Source organism: Salmo salar, chromosome 12 (assembly GCF_965601325.2).
Source record: "Salmo salar chromosome 12, fSalSal1, whole genome shotgun sequence".
In the NCBI taxonomy this organism is placed as follows: Eukaryota; Metazoa; Chordata; class Actinopteri; order Salmoniformes; family Salmonidae; genus Salmo; species Salmo salar.
In genome coordinates this window covers 83,161,088-83,183,658 of record NC_138302.1, presented here as the reverse complement: position 1 = coordinate 83,183,658, position 22,571 = coordinate 83,161,088, and the positions used below count along the sequence as shown (strand labels likewise).

The following is a 22,571-nucleotide window of genomic DNA, read 5'->3' as shown; positions in this document are numbered from 1 at the left end:
AAATACATTAAGAAGGAAATAAATTACACTATTTTGCTATGAACAAGGCACACCTGTTAATTGAAATGTATTCCAGGTGATTACCTCATTTAACCTTGTTGAGAGAATGACAAGACTTGAAGAATCTCAAATATGAAATATATTTTGGTTGAACACTTTTTTTGGTTACAACATGATTCCATATGTGTTATTTAATAGTTTTGATGTCTCCACTATTATTCTACAACGTAGAAAATAGTAAAAATTAAGAAAAACCCTTGAAGTAGTAGGTGTGTCCAAACTTTTGACTGATAATGTATATACAGCTGACTAAATTGTTAATAGCCTTTGTCGTTTCGAAGAAGTATTTTTTTTTATGTAAATACGTTTTTCTGTTGCAACTCGCTAAGAGGTCAGGGAGGGGTGACATCATGCAATCCCTTTTCACATTTGGCTCCACAAGAGGTCACTGTTCTGTTTCAGGTTCGGCAGAACTGCAGCTCTTGGCTACACCTATTCATATATATATAATAATATATATAAGTGTGTGTGTATCTACAAAATGCCAACAATGAACAATGGAGCTGTCTATTCAGGCAAAAGAGACGAGGCAAAATGTCTCACGGTTAATAAACTGGTGCCCTGTGTAGTTTCAGCAAATGCAATGTGCCATTCAGTGTACCGACGAGGGCAAAAATAAAATGTCATAGGCACAGGGACCTAGGCACTACTGTACATTGTCAAACTGCAGAGAGGAATATCCTACTTTTAAAAATGTTTGATTAACCCCGTATTTCATTTAATTTCTCCTTTCTGCTATAGGCTCCCGAGTGGCGCAGCGGTCTAAGGCATTGCATCTCAGTGCAAGAGGCATCACTACAGTCCCAGCTGTATCACATCTGGCCGTGATTGGGAGTCCCATAGGGCGGTTTACAATTGGCCCAGCGTCGTCTGGGTTTGGCCGGAGTAGGGCGTCATTGTAAATAAGAATTTGTTCTTAACTGACTTGCCTAGTTAAATAAAGATAAAGAGAAAAAAATAGGCCACAGTTTAGTCTGTTTCTTTAAAGAAAATGTCCCTTAGGAAAGCAGACAAATCACAATTATAGTATTGTGTTAGTGGGGTAATAACATTGGAGTATTGGCCTACTGTACAGGTTATAAACCCTGATTAGTCAGACTTGCCAAAGAAACATAATTTGTTAAATACCCAGAGCATCACATAAAAAGTTCCTGCAATTATGTATTTATTTGATTAGATAAAATCATCACTTATCTGTTCATAAAAAGTATATTTTTATGTAACCACATTAGAATTTTATGGCGCAGAAGAACTTGGTGTTAACTTCTGTCTTCAAAATAGTAAGTCATCTACATTTTTTTCTCTGTTTGCTCTGTTATGTAATGTGTTGATGTTCAGTTGGCTTTTGGACAAGTTCATCTCAGTTACAAGAGGGGGAAACTTTGCAGATCGACCTCGCTGACTGTCTCTCACTGTTTGTTTGCTCTCATGTATTTGTGCAACACTTTTTCACTGCGTAGGATTTGAACTGAAGGGTGGGATCTATGAAACAGGCCTTTTCTGAAACGTGGCCTTGGGCCTGTCCAGTATTCGTGCTCCTGTTGCTGTATTTTGTGAAATACAACCAAATGTCCTTGTAATATAGACGGGTCAAGCATGGATTACAGCACCATGTGGTTTTATTGGATGTTCTGTGCTGTGAAATGGTTTATTTTGTGATTTGGGCCTTGTTTCTCCCTCTGTCCACAGCGCTTCTCCTGCCTGACTGTGCGGAACAAAAGATTAGCAGTCAGGAAATGCCCCAGCCAATCAGCTGCAGCCTTACATCCTGCCAGTGAGAGCAGGCCACTCACAGCTTGGTATCTATCCTAGCAGCCGATCGGCCAGCCTGGAGAGCCGTGGCTGTGCTCTGAGCAGGGTGAGGACAGAGGGCTGTCCTCCATGTTTTAATAAGCATTGACATAAAACACTGAGTTTTTTAGCCATGCATCCACAGAGGTAAGCTTGCTTTTCATTATTTCACTTTAATAAGCTACCAGCTACTGTGTATGTTCTGTGCCTTGGGAATATAGGTTTGTCTCAGGGAGAGAGGGGGGAAGAGTCCCCACAGCACAGTAGTGGAGCCTGGCAGGAGAGCAGAGTACAGCACAGCAGGCTGCCTCTGCTGGTTATGTCTCTGATCACATACGGGTCAGCCTGTTTTACTACCTTTTTACAGAATATAGCATGGCAAGAGGAATATATCCCTGTTGGAATAAGGAACAGGATTGATCCGTTTGGCTTGGCTGTCAGGTTGTAAGGGTTTATGACTGTGTCACAGGCCTGTACATTCAAAATGGAAGGTGTGGGGAGGTGAGAGCTGTACATTCAAGATGGGATCCCAGTGGATTTAACAGATGGTAAAGAGACAGCTCAGCAATAACAGCACAGCAAGAATGATTTAGGCCTCAGTGGTATTAGAGCAGGGCACTGCTTTTAATCGTATGCCCTTTTAAGCAGGAAAGCAATCTTTATTGAGGACAGACAAGGGCAACTATTAAAAAGGCATATTCTCATGGCTGTACAGTCTGTTTTTCCAGACTACTGTTTATACCTACAGGTAGTTCTTGCATTCTTCTTTTAGCGTGTTTAATTATTGAACAGGATTTTTATATTGAACAACTAGCCAAACTAAAATCTCTCTGAATGTTAGATTATATTCCTCAAAGGTTTAGTATCTTGTGAGAAAATCTGCCTAATGGTCTTTTTCAGTTCACTGCTTTCTCTTTGCTGTGGAGTGGCAGCCATTTCAGAGAGCTTCCCCTTTCTGTGCCTTGGCTCTAGGCACTCTGGGTGATATCATGTGAAGCCTGACGAAGGGAAGCAGGGCTGTTTCAGACAGCCTTGGCCAGAAAAATATCATCCCAAGAAGGATATATGAATATTTAATTTTGTAGGAGAACTCATATAATTCACACACATAGACCAATGCTGTATCTCGGCAGATGATTTGTCAACAACCATGCAAACTATCATATTATTCCTGAATTTCTGGCATGTAATGCCAATTGCCTCTAATTCACAGAGTCAAAACACATGACTTTTTACCGTACAATGGTTCTTCTTAATGAATTGAATGGAGAGCAAACCTTTTCATCCAGTGCCTTTTTGTGAATGGTCTTTGGTAATGCCCATAATCTCTTCATTTCTGTCTGGCGTGAGGATTTGAGGTGCTGCCACCGACTTAACCCATTGATAGACGCTAGCTACCTTTAGCGCCCATTGATCAATGTATCTTCTTCTTGGGGGACTTTTGTTTAAAAAAAACTGACGCTTGCTGTAAAAGTTAAGTTGTTTTGGAAACATAAACTTATATTTCATATCAGCGAGAAATACTTTTCTAAACACCAAAGGTTAAATGAATACACACCTTTTATTAGTATTCCCACACGGCCATAACGCCATGTTACAGCGCTTGTTTAAGGAAGACCGACAGAAAACAAAGGTGACCACCTGTGCTAAATAGCTATCTACCGTGCACCTGTGTGTAAGCATAACTGGGGAGGAAGTGTAGTTAGTCAACTGGAGGAACACAGTGTATGGATCAGTGAAAATCTGCTAGTGTTACAGTAAGTGTATCTTTTTTATTTGAAAGATTCTTTATCGCTGATATGAAAGATAAGGGCCGTATGTTTCGAAAACCGCTTAGCAAGCGATGAATTGTAGTTCAGAATTGTAGTTCACATGGCCAGCAGTGGGCGACGCTAACTGCAGAAAACCCTACGGAGAGAAGGGTTTTCTAGAGCTACGACCAACTGGGCTTTGTAATAATGGTCCAAACAAGAAAACCAATTCATGCTGCCACTTTTGCTTTTATTCACCACACCTGTGTTGTCTGACCTTTTCTAACAACCTTCATGTCATTCAGATTTGTTCTCCATGTTAAACCATCATTGTTTTTGTCTATCATAATCTTTTTAATGGCAACATTAGTATTTATTTAACTACAAATAGAAATGATGGTTCAAAGTGGTACTGCCAGAATAAAATAAGTAATAGCAGTACCACCGTTGGTTACAAGTAGAGACACATTGTAAAGGTCCAGAGGAAAAGCCAGTAGGAAAGTGTTGGACTGGGAAGAAAAGGGTGTTGGCAGCATGTTCTCCAGTCTTAACCACAGCCGTCCATTTTGATTTTGAGGCCTGTGACATTTTCAGCCCTGTCTTTGTGCTCAATGTAAGGCCCTTCCTGCATTCCTGTGAGCCGGTCTACTGGTAAGCTGTGTATGATCTCTACAGCAGCTCGTCTCGACTGGAGCGTCGTGTGTGCAGTGTTCTCAGCAGGCAGGCAATAAGGGAATGTCTTCAAAATGGACGCCACACACACTGCCTCATAGCTGTGGAGTGAGATGGGAGGGAATCTGATACGCTCCCTTTCTGCCTGTGTAACTGCATCCCCCATGTTTTAGAAAATGCACACAACCAGTGAGGACTATATGGGCTTTGAGGGAGTGAGGGACTTGGTTCCAGGGGTTTTGTGATAGTGAGGAGAAATCCTCTCTGCATTGCAGCACTGTGTCTGAGGAGATAGGGGAGAAGAGAGCCTGTGTGGCACTCTGAGCCAGGCGCCCAATCAGGCACCTCCGTGTGGTGCTCAAACCAATCGGCAGTCCACAGCTGAGGTTAAAGATTGACAATCGCAGAGAGAGCAGCAGGGAGAGCAAGGCCCTTCTGGAAAATTCTGCACCAATCTTTGTCTCATCCCCCACCGGCCTCAAAAAAATTAAAATAAGAAAGAATAACAATTAAAAAAGGCTGAAGAATCTGTATTCTGTGCGTAAAGAGAAAAAAAAGGTATGCTGTCAATTTCCTACATTGAAGCATGGGTGTTCTGTCAGAGAGGGCGTGGGAGGGATTATATCACTATATTAATGAAAATAATGTATTTTCGGAAATGTTTTAACTACAAGGGTGTTGTAGGCATTGGTTTAGTGTGTTTTCACTGTCTCTTGCTCTGCGTATCTGACCGGAGGAGGAGGGGATGTTGCTGAGGCAGACTCTGTCTGTGCTGAAAGCCTTTATCAGAGGTGGAGGCCAGTAAAGCCAGTGCTCTGTCTGTAATTTTCTGCCCCCGAGATGGAGAAGAGAGAGACAGAGGTGATAAAGAAATGGTGGAAAAGGGACTACATTTGCTTCTCTAACAGGGAGCTGCTGTCTTTGTATCCCACACTTTCACATTCTAATTATGCTGCTCTCTCCAAGAGCTAAATAAAAAGCTGGTGAAATGGAATCTATCTGAGCTGTGAGACAGTGGCTTGTGCCGTGGCGTAAAAAAAAAATGTCTGAAACAAGGGGATCGACACATTGGTGTCTGAAAAAACAAGGATGGTCATGTTGCGCTGATACTGCGTAAAACCTGTTTGACAGTTTTCTTATGAAGCAGTGGCTTTCCCACAAGAAAGTACCTTTTTAAATTCAAGGAAGTGTGCATTTAAATGATGTGTTCATAGGGCTGGGGCTGTGTTTGTTCAAGACAATGAAACAGTAATGTTTGAGTTGCTCCTCTCTTGACTTGAGGGATATAAAACGCATGAGACTGAGGTAGTCCCATTTTAGAGGGAAACGACTATGGCATTGTAGTCACCATGCAGTTTTAGAGCTGATGGTTCTCCATTGCCCCTGGCCTCAGTTCAGCCTTGGCCTGTCTCAGTAGGTATTGGGGCCCAATGGTTGTGGGCTCAGGATTCATGGGTGATGCGAACAGTTGAGTTTGATATCCATTTTTAGATTACCAACAGGTTTGTCAAACTATTCTATGATTTCTTGAAAGTATTATTAATTCTTTTGTTATTTTTTAAGCTTTAACATAATTTATCTAAAAAGGCATAACCTCACATTTTTAAACCCTATTTTACATAATCTGAAGTGTTTGTTATGCCCGCCATTGGTTGAGACATAGCATTTTCTTGAATGCAGGGTGAGTGTTATTTCAACCTTAGAAAAAGTGGATCTATCCCTTCAGACCCCTGCAATCTAGCTGGTTCGCCACTGACATTTAAATGGAATTTAAATTTTAACTTCCAATCACTACCAGAAAGATGGCCTCTGGTCCACCCATTGTCGAATGTCAACTTGAATGGAAATGTCTATTCTATTATCTCACAACACAAACACCTCAGATGATGTAAAATAGGGTCTAAGCTACAACATATTTTTGGTCATGTAGTGTATGTGGACAAACATCTCATTCCAAAATCATGGCCATTAATATGGAGTTGGTCCCCCCTTTGCTGCTATAACAGCCTCCACTCTTCTGGGAAGGCATTCCATTAGATGTTGGAACATTGCTGTGTGGACTTGCTTCTATTTAGCCACAAGCATTAGTGAGGTCGGGCACTGATGTTGGGCGTTTAGGCCTGGCTCGCAGTCAGTGTTCCAATTCATCCCAAAGGTGTTTGATGGGGTTTAGGTGGTCTTTGCAGGTCAGTCAAGTCTGTGCAGGTCAGTCAAGTTCTTCCACACCAATCTCGACAAACCATTTCTGTATGGACCTCGCTTTGTGCACGGGAATTGTCATGCTGAAACAGGAAAGGTCCTTCCCCAAACTGTTGCCAAGAAGTTGGAGGCACAGAATCGTCAATAATGTCATTGTATGCTGTAGCGTTAAGATTTCCCTTCACTGGAACTAAGGGGCCTAGCCCGAACCATGAAAAACAGCCCCAGACCATTATTCCTCCTCCAGCAAACTTTAAAGTTGGCACTATGCATTCGGGCAGGTAGCGTTCTCCTGGCATCTGCCAAACCCAGAGTTGTCCGTCGGACTGCCAGATGAAGCAGATGAAGCAGTCACTCCAGAGAACGTATTTCCACTGCTCCAGTCCAATGGCGGCGAGCTTTACACCACTCCAGCCGACGCTTGGCATTGCCCACGGGGATCTTAGGCTTGTGTGCGGCTGCTCAGCCATGGAAACCCATTTCATAAAGCTCCCGACGAACAGTTCTTATGCTGATGCTTCTAGAGGCAATTTGGAACTCGGTAGTAAGTGTTGCTCAGTACCGAGGACAGACGGTTTTTACGCGCTTCAGCACTCGGCGGTCCTGTTCTGTGAGCATGTGTGGCCTACCACTTCGCGGCTGAGTTGTTGTTGCTCCTAGACGTTTCCACTTCACAGTAACAGCACTTATAGTTGACTAGGGCAGAAATTTGACAAACTGACTTGTTGGAAAGGTGGCAACCTATGACGGTGCCACGTTGAAAGTCACTTCTGTACGGGCCATTCTACTGACAATGTTTGTCTATGGAGATTGCATGGCGTTGTGCTCGATTTTATACGTGTCAGCAGTGTGTTTGGCTGAAATAGCCAAATCCACTAATTTGAAGGGGTGTCCACATGTTTGTTTTTGGGTAATTGATGCTAAAGCTGAAAAAATTAGTTATTTAAAACATAAAAAAAATTGCAATCATAAAATAGTTTCACAACCCTGTTTGTAAGCCTTCAAATTATATCAAACTCAACCGTTTTATCTTTTTTAGGGAAGACACGGATGTCTCATGGTAGAATGGGGTATGCAAAATGGGTCAACTTTGACCACCTCTAGCTCCTGAATGTTTTAGTATTCAGGTTCAAAAAGTCCCTTTCTACCCTGGGCAAACATGTATGGAAGGTTTTGTTCAAATCAAAAGAGGTGCAATCAGAAAGTCATTGAAATCATATGGAACCACCCCATGTTGAGTTTGAAACTAGAACGCATTTAGCTGTTAGTTAATAATAGTTAGTTACATAACATCCATGCCCAGTCAATTCCAGTAGATGTGTGTAATTTGTCCATTTGAGAAATCCACTTTTGACATCAATGCATGGTTTATGGGTTTGAGTTCATGTGTAGATAGGATTCAACCCCATGTTATGAAATGCATGGCTCCAGAAAAGCAAATCTAATCTCTGAGACATTGTTCTGAGGCACTGACAGATGATTGTTGACCTTCAACCTAATCACATTCTGTCAGTTTCACACTCTGGAACTCTGAACATTAGAACACTGCTTTACTAGACATTTTCCTTCTCCCAATAAGAGAGGGACTCTTGCTGGCCATAGCCTGTAGATTTATGATACCTCTGCACCAAAGCGAACAGTCTGTGTCCAGTCAGGATTGGTTTAGACAGAGTTTGCCTCCGGGCCAAATGGACTCTCACTCTAAGAATAACCCCATTGTAGTGAGACCGAGAGATTGAGTCAGTGTTGAAGCAGACCTTTACAGCCAGACGGGATTGTCTTTCCTCTGAAAATTATACTAGATCCACACAAATAAGATTTGTGAGACTTTGGTTTTACATTTACACACACGTATTTCAGCAGATGCTTTTATACAGTGTGATTTATGATTGTTACTTAGTAGATGATGTTGCGAAACCACGTGCATACTGAACATACTGTAGATGAAGCAATGTCTGGTGTAAACAGAGTCAAACTGTAAAAAGGCATTAGATGAATTGATCTATGTTGGGAGTCTTTCTGTAGGTATTGTCATAACAGGGCTTTAATAGTGCATCTCTCTTTCTCTGCCAGTTTGGCTGAGGAGGAGGTGAAGACTGAGTCGGATGCAGTAGAGGGGATGGAGATCTCTACACGATCCAAAGGTGAGAAACACAGAAAGCTGAGCTGTACTTCCACCTATTTATGCCTATGCCTGCAGGCAGTATGTGGTGGTGGTGAAAGGCTTTATTTTATTGCTCCCATGTTGAGTGTAGGCTAGTGTATGTATGTGTCTGGTACAGAGCTGAATCGCACACGGTACAAGATGGAGGCTAATGTGCTGCTTCTGTTCATATCGCTGTCATGTCTTATCACTATGGTAACTGTTTTTTATCTTCTGTACTGTATGAAAACAATGAACATCTACTGTTCTATGGCCAGTACATGCACTTTCTTCTGGGAAATAATACATCTGTCATGTTGGCTTGCCTGACATTTGACCCCCTCCCTGCAGTTTCGGACCCTGGGACAGTGGAGCGGGCGGCCCAGAAACGCAAGGTGCCCAGCCCCCCTCACTCGTCTAATGGTCACTCCCCGGCTGAGACCTCCCCCAGTCCGGTCAAAAAGAAGAAGAAGCCAGGAGCGGTCAGCAGCAGTAAAGACCAGGTGCGACCTCCCCCTCCCTGCTTCTCTGTGCTCACACTGTTGTGCTTTCAGAGGCTGCTGGATTTCTGTTACACTGAAATATATCCTACAAAAAAACCTGTGTATAACATTTTCTGTTCCAGTTGTCTTTTGGTATGCCATGGGACTATTTTATGTTTGAGGTTTATATTTTCTTATAGTGTTACATTAAGCCTATATGACCTAATACTATGTAATAAGATTTATCTAAATAATTGTTTCATTGTGTTTATATGCTTGTTTTACAAATTTTGCCTACTGAAATCAAGTGATTGGTGATGCTTCGGCTGTTGCTCACTCACACTGAGACTATTAATGATTAGCACTTTTATCTTTATAAATGGTAAATTACAATAGCAACCTGGGCTTAAAAGCCATGGATCAAAGTTTGTCTCAATGCAAAAAAAGTAATCGGTGTGGCCCAAAACACAGACTGCTTATGAGATCCAATCAGTAAGCGATACTAAAGGCTAGTTTCTCAAACTGATCCTTTTCACTGTCTTGACCTTTGAAAGTGGATTTGTAATATAATCTACAGTAATGATTCTCTTCCAGTCTGATACCAGGAACGGTCAATTAATCAATGTTTTAATGCCTTATGTCGCAACACAGGGTTCTAAGTAGTCTATTTTGGACAGTTACTATGTAGATTGTCGTTTTTGAAAAACATTTGTAATTGTTTTTTTCATGTCTGCTATGCTGCTCATGTAATCTCACACCTGATTTTGAAACCCCAAATGTTCTCTTTCTCTTGCCTGCATTTCAGTCAGAACTAAGACATGGTCCCTTTTACTATGTGAAGCAGCCAGCACTCACCACAGACCCTGTTGATGTTGTGCCGCAGGACGGCAGAAATGACTTCTACTGCTGGCTGTGCCACCGCGAGGGCCAGGTGCTCTGCTGTGAGCTCTGCCCGAGGGTGTACCACGCCAAGTGCCTCAAACTACCCGCAGAGCCCGAGGGTGACTGGTTCTGCCCTGAATGTGAGGTACTCGCTTGTGGGTGGGACCGAAAACCAGTTGTCTACCAGGAAGATAACTTTAGAACTTTAAAATGCATGGGAGGCTGGGGGTTGAGGCCGGACCATGATGACAGACATCCCTATTTTATGGAATTTACAGAGTTGAGAAAAATCTTGGAGTTACAAGAAATTCTGACCATGTTGGTATAAGATGTGGTCAAGGTAGTAAAATGAAGCTTGATACTGGGAATATCCTTTGAAATGGGAATATACATTTGAAGCTAACATCTTGCTCACAAAAGATCTCTCTTTTCTTTCAGAAAATAACAGTTGCAGAGTGCATAGAGACTCAGAGTAAAGCAATGACGATGCTAACAATAGACCAGCTGTCTTACCTGCTAAAGTTTTCACTCCAGAAGATGAAACAGCCAGGTGTAAGTGCACTGACCGCCCTCCTCCAACTGACTGATCAGTAACATGCTAAATCAACTGTATGTGGGGCACATATTCCAAAGGCTTGTGCTTCTGCTTTTACCCTCACCACATTGTCATGGAAGAACTACTTATTTCTACCTTTTCTAACTGTTGTTATTGACTAATTGTTTTGACAGTAGATATTGAACTGTTGAAGAATAGAGAGATTAGCGTTAGTAAAATTCATATACACTGAGTGTACAAAACTTTAGGAACATCTGCTCTTTCAATGACAGACTGAGCAGGTAAATCCAGGTGAAAGTTATGATCCCTTATTGATGTCACCTGTTAAATAATATCCACTTCAGTGTAAATGAAGGGGAGGAGACAGGTTAAAGAAGGATTTTTAAGCCTTGCGACAACTGACACATGTATTTTGTATGCGTGCCATTCAGAGGGTAAATGGCCAAGACAAAATATTGAAGTGCTTTTGAACAGGGTATGGTAGTAGGTGCCAGGCACACCGGTTTGAGTGTGACATGAACTGCAGCTCTCCTGGGTTTTTCACGCTCAACACATTCCCGTGTTTATAAAAAATTGTCCACCACCCAAAGGACATCCAGCCAACTTGACACAACTGTGGGAAGCATTGGCGTCAACATGGGCTAGCATCCCTGTGGAATGTTTGACACCTTGTAGGCCATGCCCGGATGAATTGAGGCTGTTCTGAGGGCAAAGAGGCGTGCAACTCAATATTAGGAAGGTGTTCCTAATGTTTTGTACACTCAGTGTAATTCCAACGTGAGTGAACAGAACTCTCACACAAACACAATAGAATAGTTGTGTGCTTGTTTATATGGTCTGATTTTAAGACTGCTCAATGCTTTCTCCTGATTTTGTGTTCCATCAGTGATGAGGTCCATTGTCCCTTCCCCAATACACTGTGAACTTAGTTACTATACTCAAGTCTTAAGTATCCTTTGGTGTTCTGATTACAAAATGGTAAGCCATAAGTAAGGGTGTTCTAACACTAAACCACCCAAGCCTGTTTTTAGCCAGTCCTCTCCTCTACAAAGGAACCATTGAACCAAGGGTCCAGTTTGGAAAGCGGTGTTGTGGTGAGGATACAGTTGCCCCTCTTACTCTTTTTCAGGACCAACCACGCTCGTCATCTCACTCCCCCCATGCAGGCGCCACGCAGAGAAAGGCTTTTAATTGGGTAATCAAACACAAAAAAAAGACCTAATCATATTTCCCCCGTTATTTTCCTCCTGTTTGGAGTGTTTTTGTGTCTGTTTTTAGTTGCTGTTGTCTGTCCTGGGGTGGTAGTGTTAGTATGGGTTGTGGTGGTGGAGGTCATGCAGTGAAGGCTTAATCCTAAATTGAGATGCAATTGAAATCTTAACCTAAATCTTGAATTAATTGCAATTATATGTGTACATGAAAGTTTTGGCTATGAGTGTGTCTCAAGTTAGGATTTGGTCTAAGTGTGACCTATTTGGAATTGGAATATGAAGGTTAATTCACTGCACGTCTCTTTTGTCTCTTCTCCAGACGGAACCCTTCCAGAAGCCTGTATCTCTGGAACAGCATCCGGACTATGCAGAGTATATATTTCACGCCATGGATCTCGGTACATTGGAGAAGGTTAGAAAATGTACTGTTCTTCTTTCTTTGGGGTTAGAACTACAATCCCAAACCTCAGTGGTTGATCACTGACCTTTTCTATTTTATTTTTCCAGAATACAAAAAAGAAAATGTATGGCTGCACTGAAGCTTTCTTGGCAGATGTGAAATGGATTTTACACAACTGCATAATTTATAATGGAGGTCTGTGTCCCTGTTTTGATTGCAATGGATTTTTACTGGTTATCAATAACTGGTTTGTAATGATTACTCACTGTGACCTTCTTTATTTTAGGCAATCATAAGCTCACTGCCACAGCTAAAGTCATAGTGAAAATCTGTGAACATGAGGTAAGCATGGGTATGCGGTCAAAGATTCTTTCAGGCCTTCAGAAAATATTCTTCTTACACGTACAATGATTCTTCTCTTTCAGATGAATGAGATTGAGGTCTGTCCGGAGTGCTATCTGTCAGCTTGCCAAAAGAGAGACAACTGGTTCTGTGAGCCATGCGTGAGTTCAAAGCTTGTGCTAAACGAGTCATACATTTGAATTGTAGTACCTTCTGTATACTGAATGTGGTCTGTATAATGGTCTCAGTATGATAACTAGTCTTCCTGTTTACTTTGCTCAGAGTAATCCTCACCCTCTGGTGTGGGCCAAACTGAAGGGGTTTCCATTCTGGCCTGCCAAAGCACTGCGGGACAAAGACGGGCAGGTGGATGCTCGTTTCTTCGGGCAGCACGACAGGTACTTTTGGTACTTAACTATGTCACTTATACTAATCAGTACATTTGGTATTTCACAGCTCTCTGTCTCTATCCTCTGTGTCTATTCAGCTGTTGCGTTGTATTATTATTCTTCACCTTCCAGGGCATGGGTCCCCTTAAACAACTGCTACCTCATGTCCAGGGAGATTCCCTTTTCTGTGAAGAAGACTAAGAGCATCTTCAACAGTGCCATGCAGGAGATGGAGGTCTACGTAGAGAACATGAGGAAGAAGTTTGGAGTGTTCAACTACGCCCCCTTCCGGACACCTTACACCCCTGACAACCAGTACCAAATGCTGCTGGATCCTGCCAATCCCTCGTCCGGCTCGGTCCGGCCCGAGAAGCAGGAGAAGATCAAGTTCAACTTTGACATGACTGCATCTCCCAAGATGCCCTTGGCCAGGAGCATGCTGTCTGACGGGGGCATGGGTGGAGTTGGAGGGAGTACAGGCCGGAGGATCTCCCTGACAGATATGCCCCGCTCGCCCATGAGCACCAACTCCTCTGCTCACACAGGCTCTGATGGAGAGCAGGATACACCAGACAAGGGCCCGGCTAGAGCCCCAGTCAGCCACTACAGTGCTGGGGAGGAGTCCATGGACTGCACAGGTAGGTACTGCCTCTCTGACAGTCTGGAGTCCTAGGGGAATATGAAATATACTGTAACAGTGACCTAGACTCTGGTTTTCGGTATAAATCAAGAACTGTAAACACAGGGCATGTTGATTTCTTCAACGTACAATTGTCATAATTTTTTTTTTAATACCTACCACTTAAATTAAGATCCTAAGAAGAGCATGACATTGACAGATATATCTGCGCACTCTCCACAGCTTCACCTGCTTCCAATCGACCTGGTCCTGCCTCTGGTGCCAATGACAGCCCTAAACCGTTCCACTCCCAGGGTCCTGCTCTAGTCCCCAAGCAGGAGAAAGCAACTCTCACAGGGAGCATCCTTAACCTCAACCTGGGTGAGCTGCCACACACCTGCCCTCAGTCACACCACAATCATCTTCAAAGCTCACCTATTTAGCACACCTAGGAAAGGCTTCATGACAGCAAAACCATATCCATAAACCTTAACCATATGTAGAGGCATTCCTACTTGGTCTAGTGATTGGAGTGGATTTCAACCAATCAATAACATTGTTTGTGATCTTGTGTGCTGGCCTGTCAGACCGTAGCAAAGCCGAGATGGACCTAAAGGAGTTGAGTGAGACTGTACAGCAGCAACAGCAGGGGGCCCCACCAGTCCTCACCTCGCCCAAGAGACAGATCAGGAGTCGCTTCCAGCTCAACCTGGACAAAACCATTGAGAGCTGCAAGGCCCAGCTAGGTGAGTGAACTCGCCACACCGCTAGTAAAGCACCACTTATGAAGATAGCAGCACCAGTCAACTACTTTGTTTTCAGTTAGTCCATTTGTATGAAAACAACCAAAAGAGCCTTTGACGTTATACATTTACCACAATTTCCCCTCTGCTGTGTACAGGTATAGATGAGATATCTGAGGATGTGTATAAGGGAGTAGAACACAGCGACTCAGAGGACTCTGATAAATCAGATTCGAGTGACAGTGACGCCAGCGATGAGGAACAGAAACCTAAGGCAGGCAAACACACAAAGGCCAATGACAAGGGCGAGAAGGACCCTTCCAAGAGGGGATCCAAAGACCCCCTGCCCCCCAGCCTAAATGAGGTCAAAACAAAGGGGCCAGCAACTGCCACAGTAACCATGGGGGATGCGGGGGCACCATCTACCCTCTCTGAATCCTCATCTAAAGGGAAGCAGGGTGTACACTCGGACAAAGAGCCCCCAGAGGAAGCAAAAGCAGCCCCAGTGTCCCCGGCATCCAGAGAGAAGCCCCAGGTGAAGCAGGAGGCGAGGCAGCCATCTGTGGTGGACGACTCCGACTCTGAGAGGGAGCTGGTGATTGACCTGGGGGAGGACCAGAGGGGCAGAGACAGGAAGAAGAGTAGGAAAGATTCACGCGCCACCAAAAATCCACCAGCCAATAAGACAGAGGGTGAGAGTCCTCCTGTTCTCTATCACTAGTTGATAAAATATGAAAGCAAGAAGAAATTTTAACCAAAACAGATGCTGTTATTAATATTTTCTTTCCATTGTAGGTAAAGCCCTGTCAAGTTCCCTTACTCCATCTCAAAACAACACAGCCCATTTCTTAACCCCCAGTATAAAAGATTCATCACATTCTCCACTAGCCATCCCTCTAAACATGGTGTCCTTCACTACTGCTTCTTCCACCACCATCGCCCCAACCACACTCCCCAATGCCACACTACCTATGGCCCCCATCACATCCTCCTCTGCCACCACAGCAGTGAAGAAACAGCGCCCTCTGCTGCCCAGGGAGACTGTCCCGGTGGTGCAGCGGGCGGTGGTGTGGAACCCCACCAACAAGTTCCAGACTTCCTCCCAGAAGTGGCACATGCAGAAGGTGCAGCGGCAGCAACAGAATCAGCAGCCAGATACGCCTCAGCTGCAGGCAGCATCACCAGGCCAGCCACAGACAATGCCGCAAACGCCAGCATCTGCAACATCTTCATTGCCACAGCAACCTTCCCAAAGCATGCGGTACCAGACCAGGCAATCTGTCAAAGGTACACCACAGTATTAGTTGAAAATTAAATTAGCACACTACAGAGAAAATGGACACAGCAAAAAAACTATTTGAGGTTCAACTGCAGGCCTAAAAAACATTGCTGTGATTTTTTTTATTTATTTAACCTTTATTTAACTAGGCAAGTCATTTAAGAACAAATTCCTATTTCCAATGACGGCCTACCAAAAGGCAAAAGACCCTGCGGGGACGGAGGCTGGGATTTTTTATTTTTATTTAAAATAAATACAATATAGGACAAAACACATCACGACAAGAGAGACAACACCACATAAAGAGAGAACTAAGACAACATCATAGCATGGCAGCAACACATGGCAACAGAACATGACAACAACATGGTAGCAACACAACATGGCAGCAGCACAACATGGTACAAACATTATTGGGAACAGACAACAGCACAAAGGGCAAGAAGGTAGAGACAACAATACATCACGCAAAGCAGCCACAACAGTCAGTAAGAGTGTCCATGATAGGGTCTTTGAATGAAGAGATGAAGATAAAACGGTCCAGTTTGAGTGTTTGTTGCAGCTCGTTCCAGTCTCTAGCTGCTGCAAACTGAAAAGACGAGCGACCCAGGAATGTGTGTGCTTTGGGGACCTTTTAACAGAATGTGACTGGCAGAACGGGTGTTGTATGTTTTATTTATTTATTTCACCTTTTATTTAACCAGGTAGGCAAGTTGAGAACAAGTTCTCATTTACAATTGTGACCTGGCCAAGATAAAGCAAAGCAGTTTGACACATACAACAACACAGAGTTACACAAACATACAGTCAATAATATAGTAGAAAAATAAGTCTATATACAAAGTGAGCAAATGAGGTGAGATAAGGGAGGTAAAGGCAAAAAAGGCCATGGTGGCAAAATAAATACAATATAGCAAGTAAAACACTGGAATATTAGATTTGCAGTGGAAGAAAGTGCAAAGTAGAAATAGAAATAATGGGGTGCAAAGGAGCAAAATAAATAAATACAGTAGGGGAAGAGGTAGTTGTTTGGGCTAAATTATAGATGGGCTATGTACAGGTGCAGTAATCTGTGAGCTGCTCTGACAGCTGGTGCTTAAAGCTAGTGAGGGAGATAAGCATTTCCAGTTTTAGAGATTTTTGTAGTTCGTTCAAGTCATTGGCAGCAGAGAACTGGAAGGAGGAATTGGCTTTGGGGGTGACCAGAGAGATATACCTGCTGGAGCACGTGCTACAGGTGGGTGCTGCTATGGTGACCAGCGAGCTGAGATGGGGGAACTTTACCTAGCATGGTCTTGTAGATGACCTGGAGCCAGTGGGTTTGGTGACGAGTATGAAGCGAGGGCCAGCCAACGAGAACGTACAGGTCGCAGTGGTGGGTAGTATATGGGGCTTTGGTGACAAAACGGATGGCACTGTGATAGGCTGCATCCAATTTATTGAGTAGGGTATTGGAGGCTATTTTGTAAATGACATCGCCGAAGTCGAGGATCGGTAGAATGGTCAGTTTTACGAGGGTATGTTTGGCAGCATGAGTGAAGGATGCTTTGTTGCGAAATAGGAAGCCAATTCTAGATTTAACTTTGGATTGGAGATGTTTGATGTGAGTCTGGAAGGAGAGTTTACAGTCTAACCAGACACCCAGGTATTTGTAGTTGTCCACATATTCTAAGTCAGAACCGTCCAGAGTAGTGATGCTGGAAGGGCGGGCAGGTGCAGGCAGCGATCAGTTGAAGAGCATGCATTTAGTTTTACTAGTATTTAAGAGCAGTTGGAGGCCACGGAAGGAGAATTGTATGGCATTGAAGCTCGTCTGGAGGTTAGTAAACACAGTGTCCAAAGAAGGGCCAGAAGTATACAGAATGGTGTCATCTGCGTAGAGGTGGATCAGAGACTCGCCAGCAGCAAGAGCGACATCATTGATGTATATAGAGAAAAGTGTCGGCCCAAGAATTGAACTCTGTGGCACCCCCATAGACTGCTAGAGGCCCGGACCACAGGCACTCCGATTTGACACATTGAACTCTATCAGAGAAGTAGTTGGTGAACCAGGCGAGGCAATCATTTGAGAAACCAAGGCTATTGAGTCTGCCGATGAGGATGTGGTGATTGAGAGTCGAAAGCCTTGGACAGGTCAATGAATACGGCTGCACAGTATTGTTTCTTATCAATGGCGGTTAAGATATCGTTTGGGACCTTGAGCGTGGCTGAGGTGCACCCATGATCAGCTCTGAAACCAGATTGCATAGCGGAGAAGGTGTGGTGGGATTAAAAATGGTCGGTAATCTGTTTGTTGACTTGGCTTTCGAAGACTTTAGAAAGGCAGGGTAGGATAGATATAGGTCTGTAGCAGTTTGGGTCTAGTGTCTCTCCCTTTGAAGAGGGGGATGACCGCAGCTGCTTTCCAATCTTTGGGAATCTCAGACGACACGAGAGGTTGAACAGGCTAGTAATAGGGGTTGCAACAATTTCGGCAGATAATTTTAGAAAGGGTCCAGATTGTCTAGCCCAGCTGATTTGCAGGGGTCCAGATTTTTCAGCTCTTTCAGAACATCAGCTGACTGGATTTGGGAGAATGAGAAATGGGGAAGGCTTGAGCGAATTGCTGTGGGGGGGTGCAGTGCTGTTGACCGGGGTAGGGGTAGCCAGGTGGAAAGCATGGCCAGCCGTAGAAAAATGCTTATTAAGATTCTCAATTACAGTGGATTTATCGGTGGTGTCAGAGTTTCCTATCCTCAGTGCAGTGGGCAGCTGGGAGGAGGTGCTCTTATTCTCCAAGGACTTTACAGTGTCCCAGAACTTTTTTGAGTTTGTGTTGCAGGAAGTAAATTTCTGCTTGAAAAACCTAGCCTTGGCTTTTCTAACTGCCTGTGTATATTGGTTTCTAACTTCCCTGAAAAGTTGCATATCACGGGGGCTATTCAATGCTAATGCAGAACGCCACAGGATGTTTTTGTGTTGGTTAAGGGCAGTCAGGTCTGGAGAGAACCAAGGGCTATATCTGTTCCTGGTTCTAAATTTCTTGAATGGAGCATGCTTATTTAAGATGGTGAGGAAGGCATCTTTTTTTTTTAAATAACCAGGCATCCTCTACTGAAGGGATGAGGTCAATATCCTTCCAGGATACCCGGGCCAGGTCGATTAGAAAGGCCTGCTTGCTGAAGTGTGGAGGATGAGGTCTGCAGTAGATATCTAAGATAGGAGGGAGTGAGGCCTAAGAGGATTTTATAAATAAGCATCAACCAGTGGGTCTTGCGACGGGTACACAGAGATGACCAGTTTACAGAGGAGTATAGAGTGCAGTGATGTGTCCTATAAGGAGCATTGGTGGCAAATCTGATGGCCAAATGGAAAAGAACATCTAGCCGCTCGAGAGCACCCTGCCGATCTATAAATTACGTCTCCGTAATGTAGGATGGTCATCTGAATCAGGGTTAGTTTGGCAGTTGGGGTGAAAGAGGAGCCATTACGATAGAGGAAACCAAGTCTAGATTTAACTTTAGCCTGCAGCTTTGATATGTGTTGAGAGAAGGACAGTGCACCGTCTAGCCATACTCCCCAAGTACTTGTATGAGGTGACTACCTCAAGCTCTAAACCCTTAGAGGTAGTAATCACACCTATGGGGAGAGGGGCATTCTTCTTACCAAATCACATGACCTTTGTTTTGGAGGTATTCAGAACAAGGTTATTAAAGAAAGAGAAAGTTGTTGGACACTAATAAAGCTTTGTTGTAGAGCGTTTAACACTAAATCTGGGGAGGGGCCAGCTGAGTATAAGACTATCATCTGCATATAAATGGATGAGAGAGCTTCCTACTGCCTGAGCTATGTTGTTGATGTAAATTGAGAAAAGCGTGGGGTCTAGGATTGAGCCTTGGGTTACTCCCTTGGTGACAGGCTATGCCTGAGACAGCAGATTTTCTGACTTTATACACTGCACTCTGAGGTAGTTAGCAAACCAGACCCACAAGAATGGAATGGTCTACCGTATCAAAAGCTTTGGGCAAGTCAATAGAAATAGCAGCACAACACTGGAATCAAGGGCAATGGTGACATCATTGAGGACCTTTAAGGTTGCAGTGACACTTCCATAACCTGAGCAGAAACCAGATTGCATACCAGGAGAATACTGTAGACATCAAGAAAGCCAGTCAGTTAAGTTTTTGATGAACAGGGCAAAATAGAAATAGGCCTATAACAGTTAGGATCAGCTTGATCTCCCCTTTTTAAATAAAGGACGACCCGTGGCTGCCTTCCAAACAACGGGAACCTCCCCAGAGAGGGAGACAGGTTAAAATGGTCAGAGATATGCTTGGCGATGATAGGGGCAGCAACATTAAAGAAGAAAGGGTCTAAACCCTGTCACTGATTTAGTCTTGGTTCTTGTTGTTTACTCTAGCTGTCCAGCAGAAAGACCCTCCACTCAGTACGTCCACGTCGTCTGTTACCCTGGTGACCAGTACCCCACCCTCTGTGGCCATGATGGCAGCCCCTGGATTAGGTAGTGGCCCCTCCACCCCATCCTCCATGGCAGGGGACTTCCAGATCCCCACCGCATCAGCAGACGTAGCAGCTGACATTGCGAAGTACACTAATAAAGTAAGTATGCGAGGCTTGGATCGATGGCCAGAGTAAGCAAGCTGAAGGCTGTACACTACACTATCAGTATTATGGTTTGGTGCTTGGAGCAAGGCTTATTGAAGCATGCACACTTTTGGGGGACAATTTTACATATGGCAGATAGATGAAAGATGTATTTTCTTTGTTATGTCTTTTATTTAAGGTATGATTAGTCATTGGCCTCTCGGGTACTCAAGAGTGTGATGGGTCTGCATTCAAAGAGATTGCATAAAGCTTACTTCCGGAAGGTTTTAGCTTCAGGTCTCCTTTTTCCCTCAGATAATGGATACAATCAAAGGGACTGTGACTGAGCTGTATACAGACCTTTCCAAAAACACTTCAGGGAACACATTAGCAGAGGTAGGTATCTGCTGGTCACCCTCAGAGGGACTGAATACCACCATGCCTATAATAGTTAGCTGTATGACTCTGGGGAGTCTGAGTGTATATCCTTGTCTCTCCCACACAGATTAGACGATTGAGAATTGAAATAGAAAAACTGCAGTGGCTTCATCAACAGGAGCTGTCAGAAATGAAGCACAATCTAGGTAAGGACCTTTGCATTACTCTAGCTTAAACTGCAGATGACCTTGGCAAATCTGGGTCAAGGACTGTCTGTCAGTATAACAATGAATGTCATTGACTAAGGAGAAGTAATCACATTATTCTACAGAAAAGGTTGTTATTGTCTGATGTGTGTGCATGTGCAGAGTTAACCATGGCGGAGATGAGGCAAAGTCTGGAGCAGGAGAGGGAGCGACTGATGGCGGAGGTGAAGAAGCAGATGGAGGTGGAGAAACAACAGGCGGTAGATGAGACCAAGAAGAAGCAGTGGTGTGCCAACTGCAAGAAGGAGGCCATATTCTACTGCTGCTGGAACACCAGCTACTGTGACTATCCCTGCCAGCAAGCCCACTGGCCAGAACACATGAAGTCCTGCACACAATCTGGTAACGCACACGCACCAGCCATATTCAAAGCTGAATTGATATTAGTTAAAGAATATTGAATCCATCTGACTACAGGTATCAATTGTATGGTTATATATTTCTGTTCTCCTTTTGTAGCGACAGCCTCACAGCAAGAGCCTGAGTCGGGGTCCACGGCAGACGGCCCAAACAAAGCCTCAGGACAGTCAAGTGGTCAAACCTCTCCCAGAGGAACGACATCCGCCCCCACAGACAAAGACTCTAACGTGGAGAAAAGCAAGGACAATGTCACTGTCAGCCTTTCCTAACACTGAGCCCTTGCCCCAACCTTTGAGTTATTGCACTTGGACCTGTAACATAAAACTATCGACACTTTATATTTTCAAGCTGCTGCTCTGGAGTAATCCAAAGGCTCTTTTTTTGTTAATGACCGGAATTTCATCTTTCCCAAAAATCTACAATCGTCCTTATCCATCTCAAGTATACTTACTGTATTTCCAGGAGATTAATGTCCAATGTACTGTGGGACAAGTAACCACCAGAGGGCACCACCTGTTCTCGCAATCACTGTCAGCAACAGGCAGTACATTACACTCCCTTTGCAAGCTCATAGAGAAGCAGCTTTATGGCCAAATTTGAGGAGTAGGTGTGTGAGTAAGATGCATAGAAAGTTTATCTATTATTATCTGTAATATTAATAAACATTTATTGGGAGTGCATAATAAGTTTTGGTACTTGACAGTTTGGTCAATGATCATCCAGATGCCCAAACTCAATGTGAACGGACAAGAATGGAACATGGCTTCAGATGAGTGTTAACACAAATGTCTTTTTCTTTTTTTACAATTGTATGTTAATTTATTTATACCAGAATGTTGCCTACAGTTTATTGCAGAGATAATGTTGAATATACTGCCTGTTGAATTAAGATATGGTTTAAAGATAGGCTTTTCCATTTCGGAATGTTTTTCTTTCCTCCCCTGGGTTTCGTGTTCATCATAATGCTGCCATTTGTCCTGAATTCATATTTGTGTTATACGCATGTTGTCCCTGAGAAATAAACCATGTTTATGGAAAACACAGGACTAGTGTTTGAGGTAACAGAATATACCACTACATCTAAGGCTGTTACATTTTTCAATGTGTCTGCCACATAATTCCAAAATGTTAATGTAGCTGGTTGAAAATTATAAACTACAGCGAACAAGTCTTCGTGTGTCAGGTTTGAGCGCTCTACACCTTATTCACTCATCTGAGAGCAGGAAATGTCATTTGATTTTCACAAACTATTTTCCTACTACAATCTACTGTAATGGAATCATTCCTCCCTGTATAGAGAAGTGACTAAATCAACTGTTGTATTTAATGTCGTTTGTTTACATTCTGTAAATAAATAAAGTATGTTCTGAAACTGTTTGACCATTTATTATGGCAGTTGGGGTGAAAGATGTCAAATAAAATGTTATTGGTCACACACATGGTTAGCAGATGTTATTGCGAGTG

The 22,571-nt window shown here is 43.5% G+C and overlaps 1 protein-coding gene across 5 annotated transcripts; it reads left to right on the top strand.

The window, feature by feature from the left end:
• The first annotated feature begins 1,292 nt into the window (after window positions 1-1,292).
• Window positions 1,293-22,479, top strand: LOC106565794 (MYND-type zinc finger-containing chromatin reader ZMYND8). 5 transcript variants are annotated; one of them, XM_014133326.3, is made up of 21 exons: window positions 1,521-1,998; window positions 8,547-8,617; window positions 8,968-9,119; window positions 9,904-10,125; window positions 10,419-10,532; window positions 11,666-11,731; window positions 12,067-12,159; window positions 12,255-12,342; window positions 12,434-12,489; window positions 12,573-12,650; window positions 12,772-12,887; window positions 13,011-13,516; window positions 13,741-13,878; window positions 14,085-14,243; window positions 14,399-14,932; window positions 15,036-15,527; window positions 19,919-20,118; window positions 20,419-20,499; window positions 20,609-20,687; window positions 20,850-21,089; window positions 21,207-22,479. In XM_014133326.3, exons 1-21 carry the CDS (start codon window positions 1,985-1,987, stop codon window positions 21,374-21,376), a joined length of 3,669 nt encoding a protein of 1,222 aa, XP_013988801.1. In that variant the 5' UTR covers window positions 1,521-1,984; the 3' UTR covers window positions 21,377-22,479. The 5 variants fall into 5 exon arrangements, with proteins under 5 accessions (XP_082815478.1, XP_013988801.1, XP_013988804.1 ...); XM_014133329.3 differs by having other exon boundaries at window positions 1,522-1,918; XM_014133330.3 differs by lacking the exon at window positions 1,521-1,998 and adding an exon at window positions 3,961-4,832.
• The last annotated feature ends 92 nt before the right edge of the window (window positions 22,480-22,571 follow it).

Bases quoted from the DNA above. Each gene is read 5' to 3' on its own strand.
- LOC106565794 (XM_014133326.3), top strand. The intron at 9,120-9,903 runs GTGCGACCTCCC...CCTGCATTTCAG, and splicing joins TCAGCAGCAGTAAAGACCAG to TCAGAACTAAGACATGGTCC. The intron at 20,119-20,418 runs GTAAGTATGCGA...TTTTTCCCTCAG, and splicing joins TTGCGAAGTACACTAATAAA to ATAATGGATACAATCAAAGG.